Genomic DNA, 15,159 nt, shown 5'->3' with positions numbered 1-15,159 from the left:
AACGTCGGTTAAAGTGGAGGAAAGGCCCCATGGAAGAGCTGGTCTGTATTCAGATGGATCACTTTAAAAGCAGCCGTGTTCTCTGGGCATTTAGATAATAGCGTGTCGTCACTGAGTGCTGCTTCTAACAGGGAATACGTGTTCCTGCTCGTGTGGCTCGCCAGGCGGGCCTGTGACTGCCCTGGGCGGCCTCAGAAGGGCCGTTTTGACCTGTTTCCTGCTCGCAGGTTCATCAATGCGAGAAGACGCATCCTGCAGCCGATGTTGGATTCTAGTTGCTCAGAAACTCCAAAAACAAAGAAGAAAACTGCTCAGAACAGACCCGTCCAGAGGTTTTGGCCCGATTCCATCGCCTCAGGAGCCGCACAGCCAGCCGCCAGCGAGCTGACCGTGTCCGAAGGTGGGGACCGGGCCCGGGCCTGTGCCCTCGCAGCCGGTGGGCGGCCGCTGTCCTGGGGGCTGGGGGTGTGTGAGGCTGTGAACCAAGGGCAGGCCGTGGTCGTTCTGCATCTGACCATGAGAGAGCGCTGGGCCTGGTGCTTGTTAGGGGTGCAGGTGTGCCCGGGAGAGCCGGGTCCCAGGCCAGTCCCCCGAGGTCCCTCCCGCCTCTTTCTGTCCCTCCTGCTTCGGTGCAGCGAGTGGACGTGTCGTGCGCTCACTGCCTGGCGCTTCACCCTTTCTGTCCCTGCGGCCCTCATCCAGCTTTTCTCTTCCCTCTGACCCGCGTCCCCTCATCACGGGCCGCTCCTTCTGTGTTTAGTTGACGAGCATCTTCTGTGTGCGTGAGTTCCTCACACTTAAGATGGTTGTGTGTGTGTATTTTTAAATGTAATAAGTTGTGTTATTATCACATTCTTACCTTCTCGTTCTCCTCTTACGTTTTCCGCTCAGCAGTTTACTGTTACTCAGTTGGGAAACTTTGGGGCTATTATTTCTTCAAATATATTTTCTGAGCTCCCCTCCCCCAGGGGCTGCAGTTGCCCCTGTGATAGGGCGTTACAACTCACACAGTTACTGCTGCTTTCTCCAGGATTTTGGATTCTTCTTCTCTGTTTCATCCTGGATAGTTTCTCTGTTTCTATTCTTAAGCTTCCCCAGTCTTGTGCTCTGTGATGTTTAATCTTCCGCTAATCCCATCCCTGTGTTTTTCATGTTGGGCATTGTCTAGAAGCTCCATGGGAGCTTTCGTATCTTTCACGGTCTACTGAAGTTTGGAACAAACAGCACACAGTCGCCAGTAACTGTTTGGATGACCTCCTCTGCTACTTGTAACATCTGTCAGCTCTGGGCTCGTTTCTGGTGACTGAATTCTCATTATGGGCTGTTTTCCTGCCTGTTTGCGTGCCTGGTAATCTTTGACTAGAGGCCAGACATTGTGGGTGTGACCTTATCGGGGGATGGGTGTTTCCGTATCGCTCCGGCTCTTCCTGAGCTATGTTCTAGCGGTCAGGTTACTGGGCACTCTCTGATCCTCTTGGGCTTTGCTTTTGCAATTGGTTCTTGCCTGGTGGTCCCAGCAGTGCTGGGTCCTGGCCTGCTTTTCCCCCTCGACAGAGGCAAGACCTGTCAGTGCCCGGCCCAGGGCCTGTGCTCCAGGGTGTGTCCAGTCCAGCTCTGCCAGCTCTGGACACTGTGCTCTGTGATCTTTGGGGCTGATTCTCTTCCTGGCCTCGGTTGTTTCCTGCGCACATGCACTCATCTGTCCTCTGCCGATGCTCAGGGTGTCCCAGAGCCGGGCTGGCCCTGGGCTCGGAAGGGGCCCCTCACGGGATGTGCCTGTAAAGCCTTGGCTTCTTTATTTGGGTTTTGATAGGCAGTGGTTTTACCTTCGTACTTAAATCATTTGTATCTTCCATTTTTGTTTTCCTTTTTAATTCAAGGATTAGTTAGAAAGGTTTTTTTCCTCTCTCTCTCCCCCTCCCTTGCCCCGCTCCTGGAAAAGGCAATACCTATCCACTGGGGAAGAACTTCAGGCAAGGATATCCAGGGAGAAGTAACCTTTCCTCCACCCTGGCTTCTTATCTTCTCCAGAGACAACCCTTAGTACCAGTTTCCCGTGGAGGCTCCCAGTGCGTGTCTGATGCCGTGGTCTGTGCACAGACAGGAATGAATGCGTGAATGAATCGTTTTTAGACGTTCCCTAAGCGTAACGCCGCGTGAATTACGTAAACCCCAGATGACCCCTTCTTGCTTTCTTCCCCCGCTGGTGCTGTGCAGATTTTTATGGACGGGCACGTGTGACCCACCATGTGGGGTTCCCTAGCGCAGCGCCGTCCTCGGCCCAGCGTGTCTCATCGGCGTCCCGCTCGCGGGCCCTTGGTGCTCTCCCCCCTCCGCTGGTGGCTGGGGGAGCAGGAACGCGTGTCGCAGGTTCTCCGTCTCCGTCTCAGACCGGCCTGCCTTCCTCTGACCCAGTCCTCCCACCCCGTCTCCCCGCTTTGTTGTCTCGAGGCCTCTCCCCCGTGTCCTGGGTCTCTTGTCCTCTGTGTGGCACTCGCTCTGCACCCCGGGCGTCTGTGCCCTTTACCGTCCTGACCCTCGGACCCTCTGTAGACTGAGAGCTTAGCCGCGCAGGGTCTGGGGCCCATCCTAGAGACACGGGTCCTTAACTCCCTGCGGATGGTCCCAGGAATGGGCAGGGGGCTTCGCGGGAGGTCAGGCAGCCCGGCCCCACAGGTCGAGGGGTAACAGTTGGCGTCCGAGCGCCGATGGTGTGGTGACAGCCGCCTTGTGCCGCAGGAGCCGTCGTGACCATCACCGCGCCCGTGGGCATGAACGTGGACAGCCTGCAGTCCCTGTCGTCGGACGGGGCCACGCTGGCGGTACAGCAGGTGATGATGGCCGAGCAGAGCGAGGACGACTCGGTGGACAGCACGGGGGACGGCGGGGCGGCGCTGGCGCCCGGCCACCTGGGCGGGCTGGTGCTGGAGAACAGCGACTCCCTGCAGTAGGGCCGCCGCCCCGCCTTTTATAGTTGGCACAGCAAACATTTTACACAGTTTTATTTCTAATATGTTTTATATGTAGGCATAGAAGAGTGCACTTTTGTATTTCCTAGTAAGCTTCCAGGGCGTCTTTGCTGGTGCAGCGACTTCTTTCAAGGTGTGTGTGTGCGTGTGTGTGCGTGTGTGTGCGTGTTTTTAAGGAAATTCTTTCAAGGTTTAACGCTAAAAGTATGATGAATGACAGACCCCCTCCCCCGCCCCCTGAACCCCCGACTAGATTAAGGAATAGTGCTGCCATTTTTAGAAAATCATGCAGTTTTAATTTAGCTCTGTGGTGAAGGCAGGTCTCAGTGGGCTGGTTTATTGACGGAGCCCGTGGATTAGGAAGCAGCTTCTGGCCCTGAAAACTGCCGGTGTGAGGCGGATGACAGCACACAGCAATAAACCGCGTGCGACCTGGCGGCGAATGTATGGCGAGTCTAATGTGGTTCCGTGAGCCTGTGTCATTTGCTGTATGTGAAAAGAAACTCCTATTTTTACCTTGCTGCAATTATTGGATAAAAAGCTATTTTTATAAATTCGTTATGAATTGGATTATGACTATATCGAGGATAAAATTTCTAGAGGAGAAACAGTACCTGCTTACTGTCTCAATTTGGAATGTTCTGAATTGACCAAATTTGACGAACCTGCCCAAAGTTAGCTAGCGTTCCATGGCTCTCTGCTATCCCAGGGTAGCAATTTACATTTACTCCTATAAAAGAAACACCTATTTAATGAAGGTTTGATATCTTCAAATTTTAGTCTGTCCGTACATGCTCAGATTGCATCCTACACTTATCTTAAACAAACATCTAAAGGTACTTGCTAAGTAGAGCTTAGGTAAGTTAAGAAATGGTAGCCAGTGGTCAGTTCAAAGCTCTTACTGACATATTTCAGTCTAATTTAAATTTGACCACAGTTAAATGGTTAGTGTACCATGTTAGCTGGGTGTTGTTTTAGAATTTTTTAGTCAGCCATATGTTACGTGTAGAATGTTTATGATAAACTAATATGAAGTGTCCTCTATCCCGCTGGCTCAGAGCCGGGGTAAAGAGCAAGCCCTCGGCTTTGTTACACGATTAACAAACATCCCCTGCGGGACGGGAACGAGTGGGGCCTGGAGGACGGGGTGACGGTGGCCCTCCTGCCGCCGCGTCTCACGCTGGTCCTGGGTCGGTGTTCTCTCCTGCACGTGGTCCTTCCCTCTGACTCGATCACATCAGATCTGGAGTAGTGTTGGGACTTCGGTTCCTGGTGACCAGACGAACCGCAGAGCAGACTGGGTTTGTTTCCTTGGGTTTTGATTTGTTTCTGTTGGTTTGCTTTCAAGTGGGGCTCTTCCTCAGAGAGGAAGCAGAGGCCCTGGTTTCACGGAGGAAATCTTCGTGTTACCGTCAAGCTCAGCGCACTTCTCAAGGACAGTCTTACGGTCGGGAAGGTCGTCAGCTCCTGAGAAGCAGTGACAGTAACTGGTTGTGGACCAAGGCTACATGGGGGTATTCTGAGCTGGTGCACGTTGTTTTCTGGAACTGACTTTCCCCCCCGAAATTATTAATAATTAAAGTTACTCATAGGAGAGCACTTCCTAGGTAACTCAGAAGGAAGCAAGAAACACACAGGAATTTCTTTTAAAATATTTCAGGAGGTTTAAAAGAAAAACTTGATTCTCGACTCTTTTGGGGGAGAAAATAACATTATAAAGCAGCTATTGCGTCCCTCATTTGTAAACAATTTCAAATATTTTAAGTCAAGTCTACACCAGTTTAAAAGATCATTTGAAGTCCAACGAAGTTAGAATTTAAGACGAGGCCCTGTGGAAACCGGCCAGCCCCTCCCTCCCACCTCCCTCCCTTCGCCTCCCCCCCCACCCCCCGCGCGCCCCCCCATCCCTCTGCCCTTGGGCTCAGATCAGTGACAGGGGCAGGTGGTCGCTCCAGGTCCCCGTTTCCCTGCAGCAGAAATCCTGTCCCGGGATGCATGCTGCACAGGCCACGGCAGTGCTCACACGGGGCCGCGTGGGGGTCCAGCCGTCGGTGCCCGGGGTCTCGGCCACACTCCCTCCAGCCGAAGTCTGCGTGCTGCTCGCCACTGTCAGAGGACAAGGATGAAGCCCACTCGAGAGAGGGCGCTCTGGACACAGCCTGAGGTTCCTTTAAGCCCTTCCCCTGAGTAACCAAGGGGATCTGAAACAACCCGACAGGCAGACTGTTAACCGCTGCCCGGCGTATTGGTGGTCACTTGGTCCCTAATAAATACCCGTTTTCCAGCCCTCGGATTTTTGAGAGCATCTGTGAGAGCACGACCCGTTGAGCTTTCATTTTAAATGAACAAATTCGACCTTGACTTTGCTTTTGTTAAATTCTTTCCCTGTGAAGGATGCTTTTGACGGTGGTTTGAGACCCAGGTTAAGCGCGGTGTGTTACCTGCTGCTCAGCTTGCGAGCCGGTAGCGGATGGCTGGTCCGTGCCCTGGCCACGCTCCAGCTGCTGCACTAACGGAGCTTTCCGTGTCTTGATTCCAGAAATAAGACAGTGTAAGCATTTATCCAGCATGCAAAGTGAGATGGGCCCCGGCCCCAGCTCGCTCACAGACCACAGAGCCCTGATGCTGGAACCTCAGCCCCGAGGGTCCCGGGAGTCATCTCTGCATAACCTGCCCGTGACCCGACTCTTACCTGGGCGACAAAGTGTTGGAGCACTTTTTCTTTTAGACAAGCTCAGACATCCCCGGAAGGTGAGAACGGCCCACCTCTGGCAGTTAGGGACAGGAATAACTCCGCCGTCCTCCCGTTTCCGTTGTTTGGTCTGTGAACTGACAATCTTTACATGTGAATACTGTAACAGTTGTTTTCTCGGATGGCTGTCTTTGAAAGGGATTTTTGTGAAGCAACTGATCTATCAAAGCAAAAAAATTAAAAACAGAAACATGCTTCATGGACGTTTTATTTTCTAGAGTCCGTGTCACCGCAGCTGCTTTTCCATTTTGAGAACAACGTTCAGATGTTGGCGTGTTTGCTGGTGGCGCTCGGGGTCCGCGGTGAGCCCCGCGCATCCTTAAAATGAGGGCCGCACCGCCCTGGCACGTTCGGGCCCGGTTACATTTTCAAGAATCTTTTCTAAGTTTCTTCAGGTCGTCATTGGTTTTCCAGGAGAAAAACTGGAAAGTTTTTACTTGTTTTTTATCGTAGTTCGCCACAAGTCTAATTACTTTGATAGTAATGAGAAAATGATTCATTCGTAAGGTATTGCCTTTGATGGTTCACGTTGTCACATTACCCGCCAGAGCAGTTCCCGGACATACTGAAGGGGGGTGTCCACTGCAACACTGTCAGAGAGTTTTAACTCCCAAACCGTTTATACTTACAAGCTAAAGTCAGCAGACTTAAGTGATTTTGTAAAGTGCATCTGAAATCGTGAACTTGGCTGGAATGAGGAGTGACAGCTATGAAATGTGTTGCTCCAAGACATTGTTCGGATCCATTTGACAGAAAAAGGGAGTCACCCTCCTCTCTCTCCAACTCTTTTGAGGTCAGAGGTGAGAGGGTAGGCGTGAAATTTCACCAGGTGAGACCTTGGCTCAGCCCTGGGCCCCTCTGGGCTTCAAGGGCTTCATTTGTAAATGGGAAGAAGTTGGTTTATCAAAGGAAGAAATTGGTTTATAAGATTTGGTCTAGCTCAAGGTAATATTTGATGAATAAAATTCTACCTAGAGAGAGGTGAGTGAATAAGTAATGAGCTAGCAAATCGTGAAAATAAGAACTGAATTTGGACCAAATACCCAGTGTTTTTGCATCTTGTTGCATTAGGAGATGTCCTGAATAATGTATGTATTATGTTTAGCCCACGTGCTGTGTTATACACACTCTTAAGAAATTCTTAGCACAAGCTAGTTTTGCCCTTTTACAAACAGATCCTCTTATTTTCACTAAGACCTAAGGTCTCCGGACCATTTTAAAACTAAAATTTGCAAAACAGTAGAGCCATAGCTTAATCACTTAATGAATGCTGGCCTAGGGGGCGGGCACTTCCGCCCACGGCTGGGAGCCTGCTCCGCTCATCACACTGACCCCCAGCCCAGGCCCGGCCTCTGCAGAGGAGGGTCCAGGGCCATCTCAGCTCAGCAAGATCTCTTCCAGCTCTTCCTTGTTAGTCTATAAAGGACTAGTTAGTGTTGCTTAATGAAATAATTTGGTAAGTATTTTACATACAAATAGTATTGAGAAGGCATTTCTCGCACAGATGTTTCCATTTTTTTATATCACTGTTTAAACGAACCCAAGAGAGCACCCTATAAAAGCCAATAATGGCTTTAACATACAGGGATAAATCAGGAATTCTTTTATCCCAGTGTCTTTGAAAAGGAACATTTTAGTGATGTTGATGGCTCTAGTTGCTTACACAATTTTAGAAAATGGTTGGGAGAAAAAAATCAGGTATATTTAAAAAATATTTTGCTTTATGTTAACTCAGTTTTGTTTTGTTTTTTTTTTTGATATTAACACTGCAGTCAATCCAAGTAAGTGGTGAAGCCCTTTGTAGTTTATGCTCTGAGTGTAGACCTGAGTTTTCCAGCCAGAGAGTTCTGTTGCAGGAGGACAGCCCTGGAGCTGCAGGAAGTGCTCCCGGGCATAAGCCAGAGAAGCCAAGGAAGGGGTGTTTCCAGGAGGAGCAGAGTGTGGGGACGAGGGGCGGGGCCCCAGGCTCCCAGGGCTGGTGGCCACGAAGCCAGCGGAAGCTAATGGAGGAGCTCACCGTCATTACCACAGGGCGAGGAGGACCTACGAGGCCGAATGCACGAGTCAGAGGACGAGGCCTGGGGGATGCGGCCAAAGCAAAAGGGCGGCAGCCCGGACCGCCGACGGGCGACACTCGGGGAGAAGCGCGGCTCCCTCGCTTTCCTTGTTAGCATCCAAAGCTGGCAAGGAGTTCATATTGAGGGTAAAGGGAGGATTCTCGGAAATCAAAAGAACAGGGCAGAGGATCGTCAGTCAGTTCACTGAAGGGAAAACCCGCGCAGCCAACAAGCACGTGAAGACGTTCTGGGCCTCACCGCCACCAGACTAAACCAAGACCACGAGGAGACTCTGCCCCTTGCCCGGCAACGGTTCGGAAGGTGGCACGGAGTGTGGGAGCGTCACCGGGATGGCCGTCCCCGAGGAGATGGAGCTGGACTCTGGTCCTACAGGCTCTGCCAGAATTCCTCTGCAGGGTCACGTGAGGACCTGCAGAGGTGCCCGCGGCCGTGCTGTCCGTGGCGGCAGGAGTCAGGGAAGCGCCCTGGGGGTCCCTGCCGAGTGGAGCGGCCGTGCGGTCCGGGCTCGGACAGCGACGGGCGGCACGAGGACACTCTCGGGGCTGGTTCTGAGGACGAGGGGTTGTCTTCTCTTCGCCGCGTGTCTCATGCTACGTGGCCGAATGCCGGACACTTTTTGTAGAAGGGCAGAGACCAAAGCCGAGAGGCCTCGCGCGGAAGTGGGTGCAGCCAGCGGCAGGCTCGCGGTGCGGGGCTGAGTCCGTCTGTTGGGCCCTCGTGCTGGGTTTGGGGTTTAGTTTGGTCGCTGCTTTCGTGGCCTCCGTCCGTGTTCCTGCCCGGCCTCCAGCTTTCTGCCTGCCCACTGCCGGGGGCGGGGGCGGGGGGGGCGTGTCTCTCTGCTTTGTTCCCCCCCCCGCCCCGCCCCCCAGGTGGAGGCAGGTGTTCTCCTAGTCCAGGCTCGGTCGCAGGCAGGTCCTGCGTCCTGGGGCCCAGGGGTCAGCCTTTCCAGCCATCCTGCCCCCTCCCGCCTCTGCCGCAGCCTCTGCCTCGCGTCTGGGTGTGGTTCGGGGTTTGGGGGCGTGTCCCTGGGGCGGGGCTGAGAGGCTCCCTGCTCCTCCCCAGAAGCAGCAGCCTTCACCTGGGTGGGGTCGGGGGGTTGTCCCTCCACCGCTGGATTAAGGCTTTGCTTCGAAGGAGGGGAGGGTCAGGGTGGTGGGTGGCGTTTGCTCCCCCGGGGCACCGGGCTGGGGGTGTGGGGGAGGTCTCCAGCCCCTGCCCTGCTCCCCGGCACACGGGGGAGAGAACGCTCGCCGGCCGAGGCGGTGCCCTTTGCAGCTGGGCTGCCGGCTTTGCCAAAGGGGAACCAGCCTGCAACCCCGCCTCCCGCCTTGGGGGGCTTGTCCCTCTTTCGGATTCAGTCACCTGCTCGCCTTGCAACCGCAGCTCTCTGAGCTCAAGCAGCATTAAAGATGTAGATTATCCACTTTTTCTCCTTGATAGGCTGCGAAGTGTTCTCATGGCCTCTACATCCAAAATGGAACTGGGGCCCCAAAATGATTACTGAAAACAAGATTTTACGATCGGTTTGAGTGGAGAAAAAGGAAGTGGAACCAGACCTGTTTCACCATTTAGGCACATGGGAAATGTACGAAACGCTGTTTTTCAAGGATACATATCTTTCTGAAGGTCCCAGGGAGGATGCCTGGGAGGGAGCGGGGAGGGCAGGCATTAGGAGTGGGTCCTGAGGATGAGCCCGTCTCAGATGAGGTGGGGCCTTGTCCAGACAGGGTCGGAGTGCACAACGAGCTCTCTGCACCGCAGGTCAGGAATTAAAAATGGGAATCGGGAGTGGGAAGAACTGTGCCTAGAGACTGTTTTTATGGGGAATTGAAGGGGCTGTTCGGTCGCCTCCCACCTTACTGTTGAGCGACCTAAAGCCGTTCCCGTCTTGCTTCTTTGCCAGGCAATGCTGGTTCGCGGCAAGCCTTGGGGTCTCCACAGGTTAATTTCCCCGCAGTGGCACAGCAGTCTTTCCAGGCCCATGTGCTCTTCTAGAACTTTGTCCGTCGAGCAAGTCCCCTTCTCTAGAAACTGGCTGAGGTCTGGCTCCTCCGCCTTGCCGTCAGGCAGGATGCGTGTCTGTGACGCTGGTGACTGAGGTTAGAACAAAAGTGGACAGCGTCCTGTTGGCGCTGTACCACTCAGGACGTGTGCCCTTGTAAGGAAGCCCAGGCCACGTGCAGAGGTTCCAGCCACGGCATCAGCCTCCTGCCACGCACGGGCGGGTGGCCTCGCAGACGCTGGGAGCTGCGCTGGGAGGTGGGGCAGCTGCTAGACGTGGGAAGTGTGAGCAGGTAGATGTCGTCGTTGCCCGATGCTGCTGGGGGTGCCTACCTGGGCAGCCCCGGTGCCAGCGCTCCGCGGTGCCCTGCCTTCGCGGTGCCCCTTCTCCTTCACCACGTCAGGCACTGGACCCAGGAGAAGAGAGTGAGCCGCGTCGATTTTGATGCTGGTCTGGATCCAGTCACTAACCTTCCCCCCACTTGGATACTGGGCCCGAGGAGAGGCACTGAGAGGGGCTCGAAGGGCCCATCTTGCCAGGGACGCCGCCCTCCAGCCAGTCACCTGCCTTGTCCAGGGTGCGGAGCTTACGTTTGGCCCTGCGGTGGTGTCTTCAGCGAGGACAGGCATCCGGGGCTGTGCAGCGAGGGGCTCAGCTTCCCACCCGCTCCCTCCCGACTGGTGTGCTTGTAACTCAACCCTGCCTGCTGAGAGCCCTGGGGCTGCAGGAGGTCGGGCCTGCCTGGGACACTCCTGACCTGATGGAGGAGGTGGATGTGGCCATCCCCACGTGGGCCGGCCCGGTCCCACCGGGGGACATGGCTGGGCTAGATCACGGGAGCCGGAGGCGTCCATGAGAAGGCTGAGCCATAGACTGCAGAGAGACCAGTCCTGTCGCTAAAACGCACAAGAAACGCGCCAGCGGCAAATCAGGTGTCCCTAGGACGGAGGCTTTAGGGCCTTGTTTAAATTATGGCCCGTCTGTAACGAGCAGCCTGCGCGTCCTGGCGATTAAGTGCCGCTGCGTTTCTGAAGCGATGATGCGTGTTCTCGAACCGCCAACGGCTGCACAAATGCGCACGTGGCCGCCCTCCGCGGACCCCCCAGTGCCTGCCTTGCCCAGGAGGCTCCATGTCCTGCAGGGGCAGCCGCAGCAACTGGGGCTGCGGGCTGCCCGTCCCGCGAGGTCACGTGCCCGGCCGGGGACGTAGGCACCAAGGGCTTGCCCGAGCCAAGGCCCCTCCCCGGGTGGGGGAGTCACTGCCGCCCCCATCTCCAACCTCATGGCTGTAGGGAGGGGCTGGGGGCTGGGGGAGCCCCTCAGCAGCGTCCAGGACCCCGGCTTCCTCCTCCTGTCCTGCCTTGGGGGCTCCCGCAAGACCCCGGCCGGGAAGCAAGGGGACGCGGTGCCTCCGCGGGGGCCACCCTGCATCGTGTTCCCCTTGCTGCAGCGTCACACGTGGAGGGGGTAGATCTGATGGTCCCGCAGCACTTCCTCGTCTCCTCCCCAGCTGCCCCCCTTCGGGGTGTGTTCGTTCCCTCGGGGCTCATCAACTGGCCTTTGACGGTTCCCATAGTCTTCCAGTGGCACACGTGGTTCGTCCATCTCCCCCTTTCTTTCAAGTTGTAAACCTTCAAGTAAATACGTGCTCCAAAATACTGCACTCTACAATTCTACCCACCCAGTTAAAAATAGCTGACATGTATTTATTATTACACAATACTGAGATGCTCACTTAATTTTAAATTTCAAAAAAATTAGAGAACTTAAAAAGTTCTGAGGAGATCGACTCCCAAAGGCACGCCGCCCGCCCGCCTTGCCATGGTGACTCAAGGGTGGGGATCCTGGACTCGAGGGAGGTGTGTCCACTGGCAGAGCCCACGCGAGCATCCTGCCCAGGGGACCCCGGGGGGCACACTGAGCCGTCTGGGCAAAGCTCCAGTTCCACGGCCAGCTTTTAGGGACCCCGGGCGGGGGGCAGTCTCTGAGGCAGGGCCAGCCTTCATGCAGAGCCGACCTCATCACACCCACTGGCTCTCCCCAGCTCCCAGATGCCGGGCTGTCTCTCCCTGCTCACGGCCCGACCTCCCTCTCTGCTCCCCTGCTGTCCTCCCGGCCATTCTGGTAAAGCAGCGGTCCCCAACCTTTTTGGCACCAGGGACCGATTTCGTGGAAGACAGTTTTCCCACTGATGTGGGGTGGGGGATGGTCTAGGTGGTGATGCCGGCGGCAGGGAGCAGCAGTGAAGCTTTGCCTGAATGCCCGCTGCTCACCTCCTGCTGTGCGGCCCGGTTCCTAACAGGCCGCGGCCCCCAGGGGTTGGGGACCCCTGTGGTAAAGGGTTGAGGAGGAGCTGGCGATGCAGCTCTGACGACGCCTGCCGGCCTGGACCCCTCCTCTGTTCTCGTGGTTTCATGGCCTCTGCTGTAAGAACCGCATCAGGAGATGCTCGGCGAGACCTCTGCACACCGTGGACTTGCCGTGTCCAGAGCACCGGCACACGCATGCCGCACGGGGCTTCCGTTCACCAAAGAGCCGACGTGAACTCCACCAGAGCCAGCCTCTGGTGGGTGCATGGCTCAGACCAGGGCAGACGTGCTCCTGCAGGAAGCAGAGCACCGAGCCAGAAGCGACGGGCCACCTCAGCTGCGGGGCTGCCCTCTGACTCGGCCCTGAACCTGCTCCCGCTGCGCGCCTGGTCCTCGGCCCATGCCCTGACTTGGAGAGCATCTCCTGCCCCAGGGCCTTTGCACCTTCTGTACCTTCAGCTTGCTGGGCTCTTCCCCTGCTGTCCACCGCGCAGCCCTGCCAGTCTGTTGGGAAACGCGGCCACTCTGCCTCCCAGAGATCTTCAACCCTTTCCTTGCTTTTTCTTTCTTTTTAAAATTGCGGTGAGGGCCTCCCTGGTGGCGTGGTGGTGAAGAATCCACCTGCCAACGCAGGGGACACGGCTTCAAGCCCTGGTCCGGGAAGATCCCACATGTCGCGGAGCAGCTGAGACTGTGCACCACAACTGCTGTGCCTGCGCTCTAGAGCCCATGAGCCACAACTACTGAGCCCGCATGCCACAACTACAGAGCTCATGAGCCACAACTACTGAGCCCTGAGCCACAACTACTGAGCCTGTGCTCTAGAGCCTGCAAGCCACAATTACTGAGCCCATGTGCCACAACTACTGAGCCTGAGCCACAACTACTGAGCCCATGAGCCACAACTACTGAGCCTCTGCTCTAGAGCCTGCGAGCCACAACTACTGAGCCTGTGCTCTAGAGCCTGCAAGCCACAGCTACTGAGCTCACATGCCACAACTGAGCCCGCAAGCCACAACTACTGAGCCCACGCTGTAGAGCCCACGAGCCACAACTACTGAGTCTGTGAGCCACAACTCCTGAGCCCATGTGCCACAACTACCGAGCCCACGCTCTAGAGCCCACAAGCCACAACTACTGAGCCTGTGTGCCACACCTACTGAGTCTATGAGCCACAACTACTGAGCCTGCACTCTAGAGCCTGCAAGCCACAACTACTGAGCCCGTGAGCCACAATTACTGAGCCTGCGAGCCACAATTACTGAGCCTGTGCTCTAGAGCCCGCACTCTAGAGCCCACGCGACACGACCACTGAAGCCTGCGCGGCTAGAGCCCATGCTCTGCAACAAGAGAAGCCACCACAATGAGAAGCCCGTGCACTGCAATGAAGAGTAGCCCCCACTTGCCACAACTAGAGAAAGCCCGCACGCAGCAACGAAGACCCAAAGCAGCCAAAAATAAATTAATTAAATAAATTTTTTAAAAATTGTAGTAAAATACACATATCGTAACATGTACCATCTTAACTTTTTTTTTTTTTTTTTTTTTTGTGGTACACGGGCCTCTCACTGTTGCGGCCTCTCCAGTTTCAGAGCACAGGCTCCGGATGTGCAGGCTCAGCAGCCCTGGCTCACGGGCCTAGCCGCTCCGCGGCATGTGGGATCTTCCTGGACCGGGGCACGAACCCGTGTCCCCTGCATCGGCAGGCGGACTCTCAACCACTGCGCCACCAGGGAAGCCCATCTTCACTATTTTTAAGTGCACAGTTTATTTCATCCTCCCAAACGGAAACTCTGTCCCCGTTAAACACTCGCTCCCTGTCACTGCCCCCCGCCAGCCCCGGGCCCCAACTATTCTCACTTTCTGTCCCTATGAATCTGACTCCTCTAGGGACCTCTGTGAGTTAGGAACCGTACAGTACCTGTCCTTCTGTGACCAGCTGATGTCACTCGGCGTAATGTCCCGCAGGCTCATCCACGTTGTGGCGTGTGTCAGATGCCCCTTTTCGAGGCCCAATACTATTCTACCGCGTGCATAGACGGCGCTTTTTATCCATCGTCCATAGGTCTCTTGCTTTTTCCTGGTGGCACAGATCACCTTTGCAGTTGTTTTATTTCTTCTTTGATTCTTCCCACGAGCAGGGAGGCCCCGGTGCCTGATCAGTGGTGGGACCTCAGTGGCTATCTGGTGAGCGAGTGAGTGAATGAGGGAGGATTCTAAGGCTCCTGCTCTCAAGCCGCCCTCCCCGGGGGTTGTCCCGGTTTGATCTGCCCTCATCGGGAGCTGGTGGAGGCCCACGCCGGGTGGGCAGGGATGCCCAGCACCTCCCACTGCTTCCTCTCTAATGCTGACCGATTTGGTAGATAAAGAAGAGCCTCGCTGTGAGCCTGCAGGTCTCTGTGCGCACGTGGAGGCACGTCTCCTAAGGAGCGTGGGGCTGCTGACAGTATTTCAAGCTGAAGAGCTCTATTAATGGGGGCAGGAGTCTTCCCAGCACTACCGAGACCGCCACGGAGAACAGCTGCTTCTTTCTCCAGCTGGCTTGGCTCCGGGAAGCGGGAAGGGTTCTGGAACCCACTGTGCGCTCAGCTTGAGGGAGAATGAGGGCGGGATGAAAACCCAGCCATCCCTGGCGGCGGTGGAGGGGACATGTCCCTGCTCAGGGCTCCTGCTGCAACCGGCACAGCCCGCGGCTTGTTCGGCAGAAGGGAAACTGTCAGGGGGGCCTGACTGATGGCCACGAAGTGGGAGGGCCAGGCTCAGGCTGGCCACCCACCCATGGCTGGTCACACCAGGGATGGGGAGGGGGCCACGCTGCTGTCACCAGTGGGTGGGACGGCACTGCCCTCTGCATGCCGGCCGGACCCTGCAGAGAGGCTCGCCGTCCCTCCTCCCTCCTGGCGGCCCTGGCCCCGGACCTGGTCGGGGTGGCGAATCTCATCCTCCAGGCATGTCGGGGGGCCTGCACCCTAGCTGCAAGGGATGATGCGGGAGTGGCTGGCGCTTCCGGTCCAGAGGTTAGGAGGTGGGCTTTGTCTCCCCCCAGGAC

At 55.8% G+C, this 15,159-nt stretch overlaps 1 protein-coding gene across 5 annotated transcripts in view; it reads left to right on the top strand.

Moving 5' to 3' along the window:
- The window catches only part of PKNOX1 (PBX/knotted 1 homeobox 1), a 49,771-nt gene extending 43,851 nt beyond the window's left edge, over positions 1-5,920 (top strand). For 2 of the 5 annotated variants that reach the window (XM_027086289.1, XM_027086207.1), the window contains 2 exons: positions 228-400; positions 2,740-5,920. In XM_027086289.1, coding sequence (XP_026942090.1) covers positions 228-400; positions 2,740-2,951 — 385 coding nt within the window. In that variant the 3' untranslated portion in view covers positions 2,952-5,920. The remainder of the gene's footprint in view (positions 1-227; positions 401-2,739) is intronic. The other 3 variants (XM_027086083.1, XM_027086047.1, XM_027086136.1) reach the window with 2 other exon arrangements.
- The last annotated feature ends 9,239 nt before the right edge of the window (positions 5,921-15,159 follow it).

The sequence above is a fragment of the Aethalodelphis obliquidens genome, unplaced genomic scaffold (assembly GCF_003676395.1).
Source record: "Aethalodelphis obliquidens isolate GAN/ISIS:26980383/991018 unplaced genomic scaffold, ASM367639v1 scaffold1, whole genome shotgun sequence".
NCBI lineage: Eukaryota > Metazoa > Chordata > Mammalia > Artiodactyla > Delphinidae > Aethalodelphis > Aethalodelphis obliquidens.
This window is presented reverse-complemented; position numbering and strand designations above follow the sequence as displayed.